General features: G+C 46.1%; 1 protein-coding gene across 3 annotated transcripts in view; it reads left to right on the top strand.

Annotated features, from left to right (window-relative positions):
* Positions 1-13,850, top strand: part of LOC110495568 (neurobeachin-like protein 1) — a 73,674-nt gene that overhangs the window by 53,482 nt on the left and 6,342 nt on the right. For all 3 annotated transcript variants that reach the window (XM_036951728.1, XM_036951729.1, XM_036951730.1), the window contains 19 exons: positions 356-484; positions 675-824; positions 1,073-1,230; positions 5,850-5,974; positions 6,310-6,436; positions 6,573-6,721; positions 8,852-8,985; positions 9,378-9,479; positions 9,717-9,812; positions 9,919-10,043; positions 10,300-10,440; positions 10,827-10,957; positions 11,292-11,401; positions 11,616-11,733; positions 12,062-12,159; positions 12,527-12,643; positions 12,767-12,966; positions 13,305-13,477; positions 13,580-13,674. In XM_036951728.1, coding sequence (XP_036807623.1) covers positions 356-484; positions 675-824; positions 1,073-1,230; positions 5,850-5,974; positions 6,310-6,436; positions 6,573-6,721; positions 8,852-8,985; positions 9,378-9,479; positions 9,717-9,812; positions 9,919-10,043; positions 10,300-10,440; positions 10,827-10,957; positions 11,292-11,401; positions 11,616-11,733; positions 12,062-12,159; positions 12,527-12,643; positions 12,767-12,966; positions 13,305-13,477; positions 13,580-13,674 — 2,478 coding nt within the window. The remainder of the gene's footprint in view (positions 1-355; positions 485-674; positions 825-1,072; positions 1,231-5,849; positions 5,975-6,309; positions 6,437-6,572; positions 6,722-8,851; positions 8,986-9,377; positions 9,480-9,716; positions 9,813-9,918; positions 10,044-10,299; positions 10,441-10,826; positions 10,958-11,291; positions 11,402-11,615; positions 11,734-12,061; positions 12,160-12,526; positions 12,644-12,766; positions 12,967-13,304; positions 13,478-13,579; positions 13,675-13,850) is intronic.

Below are 13,850 nucleotides of genomic sequence, written 5' to 3'. Positions count from 1 at the left end.
CATCCACGCGCAGGCACACACACACACTCGAGCTCAGACTCAGACACGAAAAGACATGCATGATGAACAGTCACAATGAAGTAGAATCCGTATCAAACATTCCAAAGAGACTTGCTGACTGTTTTCTTAAATAACGGCAAAACCTTGGCACATAGACAAAACATTTGTCACACCAAGGGTCGGTGTCTAGGACACAGATTAAACATAGTCCTGGACTAAAGAGAGATTTCAATGGAATCTCTTTTGAATATGCTTTGTAGTCCAGGATTACTAGCCACTAGTCTGTAGTATGTCAATACCTCACACCACTTTGGATTATTTTCTAATCTCTTGTAATATCTTGTTGTGTCTGCAGGTGAACAAGCTGCTGTACATGGAGCTGCACCTCCCCCAGCTGCCTGACACCAACGGCAGCCCCTCCTTCTTCGAGGACTTCCAGCTCTACTGCAACTCCCCCGAGTGGAGGGTCTACCTCGACAAATACGTGAGGAGCTGGTTCAATGCCTTACTAAATCATTGCTAAGTCATTCAACTCTTGAAGAGCAGCAAGAAACGTGTTGAGAAATTTGAAGATCAACCTTAAAGATGAGAAAATACATCAATCTCCGGTGTTGAGAGAGCGAGCCTGAGATGAACAAAAGAAGTAGTTGAATTGGTTCTCTCTCTGTCCTCAGATCATCCCCTACATGAAGCAGTATGAGATTGAGACGTTTAGCCAGGGTCACGAGACCATGGCTCTGTTCTGGAAGGAGTGCTATGAAAGCTTCATGGTCAACCTGCACAAGAGAGAGAGGGAGAGGGGAGAGAGCAAGATACGCTTCCAGGTCATACACACACACACACACCCCACACACACACACAGACACACACAGACACACAGACAGACAGACACAGACACACACCACAGACACACAGATCCGAGTAAGGTCCACTTCCTATTGAGCTGTCCATAATACTGCTGTATCATGGAAATGAAATGTCAGGCCACAGTAACACAGAGCATATTGCCTTGTGTGGTGTTCTCCACACCAGAACACACTGACTCCCCGTTCCTCGTCCCGCCGTCCCTCAGGAGCAGTTCGTGGAGCCCTTCTCTCGGCGCGGCCGGCAGGAGAACCTGCGATACAACAGCATGCTGAAGCAGCTTCACAGCCAGCACAGCGCCGTCCTCAGGCAGTGGAGAGGAGCACGCCGCAGCCTGGTGTGTGAGAGAGGCCCCTGGGCAGACAGGTAACGGCCACACACACACTATTTATTATTATATATACAGTATTAGATATGATTATAGGACTTCATTGGTCATTACTTCAGCACCCCGGCAAACACATGATCAGCCAAAGAACTGTTGTCCTCCAGTCAATCAACGCGGTTTATTTTATAACTCCTTCTTTTTGTTTTACATCAGCAGTTTATCACAAAGTGCTTTACAGACACCCCTCCTAAAACCCCCAAAGAGCCATCAATGCAGTTTATCACAAAGTGCTTTACAGACACCCCTCCTAAAACCCCCAAAGAGCCATCAATGCAGTTTATCACAAAGTGCTTTACAGACACCCCTCCTAAAACCCCCAAAGAGACATCAATGTAGTTTATCACAAAGTGCTTTACAGACACCCCTCCTAAAACCCCTAAAGAGCCATCAATGCAGTTTATCACAAAGTGCTTTACAGACACCCCTCCTAAAACCCCCAAAGAGCCATCAATGCAGTTTATCACAAAGTGCTTTACAGACACCCCTCCTAAAACCCCCAAAGAGCCATCAATGCAGTTTATCACAAAGTGCTTTACAGACACCCCTCCTAAAACCCCCAAAGAGCCATCAATGCAGTTTATCACAAAGTGCTTTACAGACACCCCTCCTAAAACCCCCAAAGAGCCATCAATGCAGTTTATCACAAAGTGCTTTACAGACACCCCTCCTAAAACCCCCAAAGAGACATCAATGTAGTTTATCACAAAGTGCTTTACAGACACCCCTCCTAAAACCCCTAAAGAGCCATCAATGCAGTTTATCACAAAGTGCTTTACAGACACCCCTCCTAAAACCCCCAAAGAGACATCAATGTAGTTTATCACAAAGTGCTTTACAGACACCCCTCCTAAAACCCCTAAAGAGCCATCAATGCAGTTTATCACAAAGTGCTTTACAGACACCCCTCCTAAAACCCCCAAAGAGCCATCAATGCAGTTTATCACAAAGTGCTTTACAGACACCCCTCCTAAAACCCCCAAAGAGCCATCAATGCAGTTTATCACAAAGTGCTTTACAGACACCCCTCCTAAAACCCCCAAAGAGCCATCAATGCAGTTTATCACAAAGTGCTTTACAGACACCCCTCCTAAAACCCCCAAAGAGACATCAATGCAGTTTATCACAAAGTGCTTTACAGACACCCCTCCTAAAACCCCCAAAGAGCCATCAATGCAGTTTATCACAAAGTGCTTTACAGACACCCCTCCTAAAACCCCCAAAGAGACATCAATGCAGTTTATCACAAAGTGCTTTACAGACACCCCTCCTAAAACCCCTAAAGAGCCATCAATGCAGTTTATCACAAAGTGCTTTACAGACACCCCTCCTAAAACCCCTAAAGAGCCATCAATGCAGTTTATCACAAAGTGCTTTACAGACACCCCTCCTAAAACCCCCAAAGAGACATCAATGCAGTTTATCACAAAGTGCTTTACAGACACCCCTCCTAAAACCCCCAAAGAGCCATCAATGCAGTTTATCACAAAGTGCTTTACAGACACCCCTCCTAAAACCCCCAAAGAGCCATCAATGCAGTTTATCACAAAGTGCTTTACAGACACCCCTCCTAAAACCCCCAAAGAGCCATCAATGCAGTTTATCACAAAGTGCTTTACAGACACCCCTCCTAAAACCCCCAAAGAGCCATCAATGCAGTTTATCACAAAGTGCTTTACAGACACCCCTCCTAAAACCCCCAAAGAGCCATCAATGCAGTTTATCACAAAGTGCTTTACAGACACCCCTCCTAAAACCCCCAAAGAGCCATCAATGCAGTTTATCACAAAGTGCTTTACAGACACCCCTCCTAAAACCCCCAAAGAGCCATCAATGCAGTTTATCACAAAGTGCTTTACAGACACCCCTCCTAAAACCCCTAAAGAGCCATCAATGCAGTTTATCACAAAGTGCTTTACAGACACCCCTCCTAAAACCCCCGAAGAGCCATCAATGCAGTTTATCACAAAGTGCTTTACAGACACCCCTCCTAAAACCCCCAAAGAGACATCAATGTAGTTTATCACAAAGTGCTTTACAGACACCCCTCCTAAAACCCCTAAAGAGCCATCAATGCAGTTTATCACAAAGTGCTTTACAGACACCCCTCCTAAAACCCCTAAAGAGCCATCAATGCAGTTTATCACAAAGTGCTTTACAGACACCCCTCCTAAAACCCCTAAAGAGCCATCAATGCAGTTTATCACAAAGTGCTTTACAGACACCCCTCCTAAAACCCCCAAAGAGCCATCAATGCAGTTTATCACAAAGTGCTTTACAGACACCCCTCCTAAAACCCCCAAAGAGCCATCAATGCAGTTTATCACAAAGTGCTTTACAGACACCCCTCCTAAAACCCCCAAAGAGCCATCAATGCAGTTTATCACAAAGTGCTTTACAGACACCCCTCCTAAAACCCCCAAAGAGCCATCAATGTAGTTTATCACAAAGTGCTTTACAGACACCCCTCCTAAAACCCCCAAAGAGCCATCAATGCAGTTTATCACAAAGTGCTTTACAGACACCCCTCCTAAAACCCCCAAAGAGCCATCAATGCAGTTTATCACAAAGTGCTTTACAGACACCCCTCCTAAAACCCCTAAAGAGCCATCAATGCAGTTTATCACAAAGTGCTTTACAGACACCCCTCCTAAAACCCCCAAAGAGCCATCAATGTAGTTTATCACAAAGTGCTTTACAGACACCCCTCCTAAAACCCCCAAAGAGCCATCAATGCAGTTTATCACAAAGTGCTTTACAGACACCCCTCCTAAAACCCCCAAAGAGCCATCAATGCAGTTTATCACAAAGTGCTTTACAGATACCCCTCCTAAAACCCCCAAAGAGCCATCAATGCAGTTTATCACAAAGTGCTTTACAGACACCCCTCCTAAAACCCCCAAAGAGCCATCAATGCAGTTTATCACAAAGTGCTTTACAGACACCCCTCCTAAAACCCCCAAAGAGCCATCAATGCAGTTTATCACAAAGTGCTTTACAGACACCCCTCCTAAAACCCCCAAAGAGCCATCAATGCAGTTTATCACAAAGTGCTTTACAGACACCCCTCCTAAAACCCCTAAAGAGCCATCAATGCAGTTTATCACAAAGTGCTTTACAGACACCCCTCCTAAAACCCCCAAAGAGCCATCAATGCAGTTTATCACAAAGTGCTTTACAGACACCCCTCCTAAAACCCCCAAAGAGCCATCAATGCAGTTTATCACAAAGTGCTTTACAGACACCCCTCCTAAAACCCCCAAAGAGCCATCAATGCAGTTTATCACAAAGTGCTTTACAGACACCCCTCCTAAAACCCCCAAAGAGCCATCAATGCAGTTTATCACAAAGTGCTTTACAGATACCCCTCCTAAAACCCCTAAAGAGCCATCAATGCAGTTTATCACAAAGTGCTTTACAGACACCCCTCCTAAAACCCCTAAAGAGCCATCAATGCAGTTTATCACAAAGTGCTTTACAGATACCCCTCCTAAAACCCCTAAAGAGCCATCAATGCAGTTTATCACAAAGTGCTTTACAGACACCCCTCCTAAAACCCCCAAAGAGCCATCAATGCAGTTTATCACAAAGTGCTTTACAGATACCCCTCCTAAAACCCCTAAAGAGCCATCAATGCAGTTTATCACAAAGTGCTTTACAGACACCCCTCCTAAAACCCCTAAAGAGCCATCAATGCAGTTTATCACAGAGTGCTTTACAGACACCCCTCCTAAAACCCCTAAAGAGCCATCAATGCAGTTTATCACAAAGTGCTTTACAGACACCCCTCCTAAAACCCCCAAAGAGCCATCAATGCAGTTTATCACAAAGTGCTTTACAGACACCCCTCCTAAAACCCCTAAAGAGCCATCAATGCAGTTTATCACAAAGTGCTTTACAGATACCCCTCCTAAAACCCCCAAAGAGCCATCAATGCAGTTTATCACAAAGTGCTTTACAGACACCCCTCCTAAAACCCCTAAAGAGCCATCAATGCAGTTTATCACAAAGTGCTTTACAGACACCCCTCCTAAAACCCCCAAAGAGCCATCAATGCAGTTTATCACAAAGTGCTTTACAGACACCCCTCCTAAAACCCCCAAAGAGCCATCAATGCAGTTTATCACAAAGTGCTTTACAGACACCCCTCCTAAAACCCCCAAAGAGCCATCAATGCAGTTTATCACAAAGTGCTTTACAGACACCCCTCCTAAAACCCCTAAAGAGCCATCAATGCAGTTTATCACAAAGTGCTTTACAGACACCCCTCCTAAAACCCCCAAAGAGCCATCAATGCAGTTTATCACAAAGTGCTTTACAGACACCCCTCCTAAAACCCCCAAAGAGCCATCAATGCAGTTTATCACAAAGTGCTTTACAGACACCCCTCCTAAAACCCCTAAAGAGCCATCAATGCAGTTTATCACAAAGTACTTCACAGACACCCCTCCTAAAACCCCAAAGAGCCATCAATACAGAGGCAAAAGCACAGTGGCTAGGAAAAACTCCCTAGAAGAGTTTCTGGATGTCTCTCTTGCGTTCAGTTTGTTCTTCAGTTCATGCAACTTGGTTGACGTTCTCCTGTCTGTTGTTTTCTCAGGCAGCAGAGTGAGATGCACTGGCGAGTGTCCAGCGCGGAGAACTACTCCCGCATGAGACTCAAACTGGTGCCCAACTACAACTATGAGGACCACCGGCAGGCCAGCGCTCTCAGGGACAACCTGGGTAAGAGAGGCAGCTTCACTGGTTCCCTTGACAAGGCATCGCTGGAGTCTGAATAAACCATAATGTTAGCTGTAGACACGGACCCTTCTCCTCTTCCTGTTTCTCTTCCTCTTCATTTTCTTTGTCCTCTGCCTCTTGTTCCTGTTTCTCTTCCTCTTCATCTTCTTTGTCCCCTGCCTCTTGTTCCTGTTTCTCTTCCTCTTCATCTCCTTTGTCCTCTGCCTCCTTGTTCCTCTTCCTTCTCCTCTAACAACTCCTCATCCTCTTCCACCTTCCTCCTCCTCTAACTCTTCTTCCGCCTCTTGTTCCTCCTCTTCCTCTCCCTTGTCCCCCAGGTGTCCAGCAGCAGAAGGTGACATCTGAGTCCTTACTGCTGGAGGCGGTCAAGCAGGTGAAGGTCAGCGACCTGGAGGACGACATTCTGGAGCTGCCTGAAGACGACCCCGCAGCGACCAACAACACGTCAGTACACTCAACGTTGTCTACTATTGTTGTGTCTGTCGTGGACTGTTAGGTGGCTTTGACTACAAGCGTGAATGAACTTGGTCACCTATCTGTCTGTTTCTATCTCTCTCGCTGTCTCGCTCTCTCTTTCCAGGGGGGAGGTGGAGGAGGCAGGCCAGAAGGAGAAGCTGGTTCTGTGGGAGGACTGTGAGCTGGTCACCCAGGTGGATGTCAGCCCTGGACGTCTGGAGCTCACCACCCAGCACATCTACTTCTATGACAGCAGCACAGAAAAGGAGGAGGGTGAGGAGAGAGGGAGGAAGATGGGAGGGTCGTAGGAAGGGTTCTCCTGAAAGAGGAGGGAGGGGAGGAAGAAGGGATGAAATAGTGGGGCTAGAGGAAGAGTTGCTTTTAGTAAGAAGGAGAGAGGAAGGAAGGCTGAAGGAGAGTGAGCGAGTGGAGCAGGAGTTGATAAACCAGAGGTTATGGATGGGTTATGACTAGACATGTACAATACATACATACCTCACTGTTAAAGACTCTCATTGTGTTGTCTTAGACAGAGGTGTAGCTGTTCTGACTAGACATGTACAGTGCCTTGCGAAAGTATTCGGCCCCCTTGAACTTTGCGACCTTTTGCCACATTTCAGGCTTCAAACATAAAGATATAAAACTGTATTTTTTTGTGAAGAATCAACAACAAGTGGGACACAATCATGAATTGGAACGACATTTATTGGATATTTCAAACTTTTTTAACAAATCAAAAACTGAAAAATTGGGCGTGCAAAATTATTCAGCCCCCTTAAGTTAATACTTTGTAGCGCCACCTTTTGCTGCGATTACAGCTGTAAGTCGCTTGGGGTATGTCTCTATCAGTTTTGCACATCGAGAGACTGACATTTTTTCCCATTCCTCCTTGCAAAACAGCTCGAGCTCAGTGAGGTTGGATGGAGAGCATTTGTGAACAGCAGTTTTCAGTTCTTTCCACAGATTCTCGATTGGATTCAGGTCTGGATTTTGACTTGGCCATTCTAACACCTGGATATGTTTATTTTTGAACCATTCCATTGTAGATTTTGCTTTATGTTTTGGATCATTGTCTTGTTGGAAGACAAATCTCCGTCCCAGTCTCAGGTCTTTTGCAGACTCCATCAGGTTTTCTTCCAGAATGGTCCTGTATTTGGCTCCATCCATCTTCCCATCAATTTTAACCATCTTCCCTGTCCCTGCTGAAGAAAAGCAGGCCCAAACCATGATGCTGCCACCACCATGTTTGACAGTGGGGATGGTGTGTTCAGCTGTGTTGCTTTTACGCCAAACATAACGTTTTGCATTGTTGCCAAAAAGTTCAATTTTGGTTTCATCTGACCAGAGCACCTTCTTCCACATGTTTGGTGTGTCTCCCAGGTGGCTTGTGGCAAACTTTAAACGACACTTTTTATGGATATCTTTAAGAAATGGCTTTCTTCTTGCCACTCTTCCATAAAGGCCAGATTTGTGCAATATACGACTGATTGTTGTCCTATGGACAGAGTCTCCCACCTCAGCTGTAGATCTCTGCAGTTCATCCAGAGTGATCATGGGCCTCTTGGCTGCATCTCTGATCAGTCTTCTCCTTGTATGAGCTGAAAGTTTAGAGGGACGGCCAGGTCTTGGTAGATTTGCAGTGGTCTGATACTCCTTCCATTTCAATATTATCGCTTGCACAGTGCTCCTTGGGATGTTTAAAGCTTGGGAAATCTTTTTGTATCCAAATCCGGCTTTAAACTTCTTCACAACAGTATCTCGGACCTGCCTGGTGTGTTCCTTGTTCTTCATGATGCTCTCTGCGCTTTTAACGGACCTCTGAGACTATCACAGTGCAGGTGCATTTATACGGAGACTTGATTACACACAGGTCGATTGTATTTATCATCATTAGTCATTTAGGTCAACATTGGATCATTCAGAGATCCTCACTGAACTTCTGGAGAGAGTTTGCTGCACTGAAAGTTAAGGGGCTGAATAATTTTGCACGCCCAATTTTTCAGTTTTTGATTTGTTAAAAAAGTTTTAAATATCCAATAAATGTCGTTCCACTTCACGATTGTGTCCCACTTGTTGTTGATTCTTCACAAAAGAATTAAGTTTTATATCTTTATGTTTGAAGCCTGAAATGAGGCAAAAGGTCACAAAGTTCAAGGGGGCCGAATACTTTCGCAAGGCACTGTACAATAGATACATACCACACTGTTAAAGACTCTCATTGTGTTGTCTTAGATATAGAGGTGCAGCTGCTCCCACATGCAATACACATCATATATTAATACGTCATGTAATGACGTAGGGTTAAGATTAGGGCCTGGAGTTTTGCCATGGTCAAGTCCCTAGTTAGGTCAAACTCCTGGCCTTGTGTATTATACATAACCAACCCCCTGTCTGTCCTTCCAGGTGTGGGTCAGGACTTTAAGTGGCCTCTATCTCAGATCCGGGAGATCCACCTGCGAAGGTACAACCTTCGCCGCTCGGCCCTGGAGATCTTCCTCATAGACCAGACCAACTACTTCCTCAACTTTAAGAAAGAGGTCAGTTCTGGGATCTGCTTTTTACGTGGATTGAGAACGGTGTACCCCCATCCATTTCACTACTTGGTCTATTCCAGAGCTAGCACATCACCTGATTCAACTCATCAAGGGCTAGTCCTGGAATAGGTCAAGTAAGTAGATGGGGGGAGTGTTTGAGGAGGGGTTTGGGAAACACTTATGTAGAAGGAATGACTACATAGGCCTGGAGTACTGGGGTGTGTTGAGTACAGTAAAACGTTAAGAACAAATATAACCTGTACTACTCCCTGTTCTACATGACAGGCCATCATATCTGTTCTACATAATATATTTTGATCTGAGCATTCTGAAAGATTTCACACTTTTGAACAGACCCCCTCATGTTGGAATGTTCTGTGTGGTTTGATTGACAGGTGCGGAACAAGGTGTACAGTAGGATGCTGCTGCTGCGCTCCCTCAGCCTGTACGGCACACGCTCACCACAGGAGCTGCTCAAGGCCTCCGGACTCACACAGGTCAGGGGTCAAACGTTGACATGGGAGATCAAGGTCGTGTTCAGTAGGGAGGAAGTGGTTTGAAACGGAGGTGATACTCCCTGAGCTGGTCTAATAAGAACAGATGTATTATTTTTTTGCAAAACGTTTTGTTACGTTGTGCCCTACTGAGCATGACCCATGTTAAGTAGTCAGTATGGTCTCAGGTATTGTGTTGACAGGTTGTGTTAAACCTCCTCTCTCTCTCGTCTTTGGTAGAAATGGGTGAACCGAGAGATGACCAACTTTGACTACCTGATCCAGCTGAACACCATCGCGGGCCGAACCTACAACGACCTGTCTCAGTACCCAGTGGTACGTTCTGTTAACACAGACCCTATGGGGGAAGATGTGGAATATACCATCTTGGTGCTCTTCTAAGGGGTGTTCATGGTTTAGTTAATTGTGTGTGTGTATCCAGTTCCCCTGGATCCTGTCGGACTACACGTCAGAGGAGCTGGACCTGACAGACCCAGGGGTGTTCCGGGACCTGTCCAAGCCCGTGGCCGTACTCAACGAGCGGAACGCCAAGGCTGTACGGGAGAAGTACGTTCTCTCAACCTCTCTCACTGAGCCGCTGAGGCGTCTACATACTGGCATTTACGTGACACGTTCCAGGGTGGCAGTGTATTCATTCATTCTCTTCACTACATAAGTGTCCTCGTCCATAGAATTAGACTGACTGCAATACAACACTTTATTCCCGTTGAGGAAATGTCTCTTTGAGGGCAAATAACTGGATTCTGTTGTAGTAAATATATTAAGTAATTATAATGTTAAGTTCACGTCTCCCTGTCTGTAGGTATGAGAGTTTTGAGGACCCCACGGGGACCATCGACCGGTTCCACTACGGTACCCACTACTCCAACGCAGCAGGAGTCATGCACTATCTCATCCGCGTGGAACCCTTCACGTCCCTCCACATCGCGCTACAGAGTGGACGGTAAAAGCAATGGGTTTTGGTGAGGGGGGAATCAGACTAGAAAACTCAGGCCAGAAGTTAACAGCATTGAAGTCCATGGAGTTATCAGTGCTCGGGTTGTACCAGTCAAATTGCTGTGGTCTGAGCAGCTTTGTGCGTTCTAGTCATTCTAGTTCTGTGATTACACGTGTGTTCCAACTGACAATCAACTGTATCTATGCTCTTGTCTGGAGAGGTGCTATTGTACTGATGTCAGTAAGGCCAGAAGTATTTCTCTCACCGAGCTACAGCCTTACTAGATCCACAGTTTGTCTTGGTCAGGTCACATGGTCAGCAAAACCATCCGGTCTCTAGTACTATGGTATACTTTAAGGCCATTGGCTGTTGGTCTTCCTCCCTCGGTCCAGGTTTGACTGTGCGGACCGCCAGTTCCACTCCATCCCAGCTTTGTGGCAGACCCTCACGGACAACCCCAACGACGTCAAGGAGCTCATCCCAGAGTTCTTCTACTTCCCGGAGTTCCTGGAGAATCAGAACGGTGAGATGAGCTCCGTGTCTGTAGAGAATCACAGACACGCTGGCTATGTTGATTGACTGTCCGTACTTACACGCCTCCTGTGGTGGTGTTCACACAGTCAATCAGAGAACATCTGGACTCGACTGGACCGGTTCAGATTGTGGAACACTGGAACTTGTTCAAATCGGACTAAATCTATAACTGACCCAGTTACACCCTGAATTGTAAAAACTGAGGATCTCAGTTGAAAATGTTATTTAGTCTGTTTTCATTTTATCTGGTCACACTGCCACTCTGATGGAATCCACTTTCACTCCCCCGTCCTTTGTTCATCCTCCTCTCTCGCTCCCTCTAGCCTTTGATCTGGGGCGCCTGCAGATCTCCAAGGAGAGGGTGAATGATGTCATCCTGCCTAAATGGGCCAAGTCTCCAGAGGACTTCATTTATAAGCACAGGAAAGCCCTGGTGAGCCTCCTTTTCTCATGGACGGTCACCATTACCATAATGCTTTGTCCCAAGGGGGGAGAAAAACCTCTGTAACACAATTGGATCACACACATTCTATTACCATGATGTGCAGGAGAAATGCATTCCACAGAGAGTAGTATTTTGTGATTTATTGCTGAGGGGGTTAAAAATGTGTGTGTCTTGGCCTTTGTGTGTGTGTGTTGTGTAACAGGAGTCTGAGTACGTATCGGCCCACCTGCAAGACTGGATCGATCTGATCTTTGGTTACAAACAGCGAGGCCCCGCGGCCGTGGAGGCCCTCAATGTCTTCTACTACTGCACCTACGAAGGTACGGACGCTAACACTAAACCCAAAGACTCCCACTCATACAATAGCCCTGATGCTAAAGAAACGTGGCACCTGTGGAGGTACATTTACATTTTGGTCATTCAGCAGATGCTCTTATCCAAAGCATCTTACAGGTACGGATGCTAACACTAAACCCATAGACTCTCATTGATACAATAGCACTGATGCTAAAGAAACGCTGCACCTACGAAGGTGCGGATGCTAACACTAAAACCCATAGACTGATACAATAGCACTCATGCTAAAGAAACGCTAGATTGCTATATTATGACACTTTACTGAAGCGTTTGTCTCTGGTTTTGCCGTAGGGGCCGTGGACCTGGATGCAATCACTGATGAGAAGGAGCGTAAAGCCGTGGAGGGGATGATCAGTAACTTTGGACAGACACCCTGCCAGCTGCTCAAGGTACTGGAGAAAACACACAAGGCTTGACCTGACTGGGAGAAACCTTCCCTGGCCTTCCTCGTGATATGAGCCCATTGGAAAACTGAGGGATGACCCGGTCAATTAGGAATCATTGGGAATGAGACTTTAACAGGTTATTTAGAACAGTGATTCTCATCTCTGGTCTTTGAGGACCTTCAACAGTACTCATTGTTGTAGCATCAGACAAACACCTTATTAAACTCGTCAACAGCTTGGTGATTAGTTTAGCCAGGGCTACAACAGAAATGGGTGCTGGTGAGGTTACTCGGGGATATTTAGCTGAGAATCACTGGTTTAGAACAGGTGTTTTAGATGGGCTATAGTGATGTATTGTCTGTGTGTATAGGAGCCACACCCAGTTCGTCTTTCTCTGGAGGAGGTGGAGAAGAGGAAAGGTCGACTAGACGCCTCGCCACTCAGCATCTTCGAGCACCTTGCCGAACTCAAGTCCTTCTTTGTCGAGGTTAGTTTTGAAAACACACACACCAAAGCATATGATCATGACCCTCTTTGTTGATTATTGTAATGTACTTTATGAAAATCGTTTTCTTGAAAAACAACTTCATAAATAAATGTTGATTTTTAGGGGATCAATGACAACGTGCCTCTGGTGAAAGCCGTGGTCCCCAAGAACCAGTCCCACTCCTTCATCACCCAGGGCAGCCCAGACACTATGGTGACCCTGAGTCAGAACTGTCTGATGGGAACCCACGGCTGGCTGCCTTATGACAAGAATATCTCCAACTACTTTACCTTCATCAAGGACCCCACCGTGGCAAACCCCAAGTCAGTCCCTCCCCAACACCGCCCCCTTTTCTACTTGAAACTATGGGGCGTTGTAGTCTGACTGGGAGACTGGGAGCCCTGTTTGAGTTCTTACCTCCATTCCTTGAAGTAATCACTCATCTGAGAATGTTTGGTTTGTCACCGCAGTATGATGGAAACTCTGCCATGGCGTATCCAGATCTGTGATTATCTCCAGGATGGGAGATGGGAAGAATGCACTGTAAATGTTTTGGAACAGACCCTTGGAGGGCACTTGATGTCATTACTTGGTCATAAAGTTGTTCTGTGAGGTATGTATCTGAGGTCTCCTCCTCTCTGCCCCTCCCCCCTCTCTCTAGGACCCAGCGGGTCCTGGGCGGGCCCTTCTCTCCGGGCGTGGAGGTGACCGCAGGTCTGTTTGTGGTGTCACATGACGGGAAGCTCCTGTTCAGCGGTGGCCACTGGGACAACAGCCTGAGGGTCACCTCCCTGGTCAAGGGAAAGACTGTGGGACATCACATCAGACACATGGGTATGGATGGATCTCACACACACATACATGCACTCAGACACACACGCACACTGTCTGTACATACAGTATAGTAATTATTTGGTGTCTTCTCTCTCACCGCAGACATAGTCACGTGCCTGTCGACAGACTACTGTGGGATCCACTTGATCTCTGGATCCAGGGACAACACCTGTATGGTGTGGCAGGTGCTGCAGCAGGTGAGATCATGAAGCCTGAGGGTTTATTGGAATACACTACACTGACTAGAAAGCATTTGTACTGCATTGTTACTGTGGAAATGTTTGATGTTAGTACACCAAAAAAAGAAAAAAGGAAGTGAAACTGTTTGACACATCTGCTTTCGGTTGCAAACTGTTTTACTACTGTATACCCT

Source organism: Oncorhynchus mykiss, chromosome 18 (genome assembly GCF_013265735.2).
Source record: "Oncorhynchus mykiss isolate Arlee chromosome 18, USDA_OmykA_1.1, whole genome shotgun sequence".
NCBI lineage: Eukaryota > Metazoa > Chordata > Actinopteri > Salmoniformes > Salmonidae > Oncorhynchus > Oncorhynchus mykiss.
The sequence above is the reverse complement of the archived record's forward strand: the minus strand, read 5'-3'. Positions and strand labels throughout refer to the sequence as shown.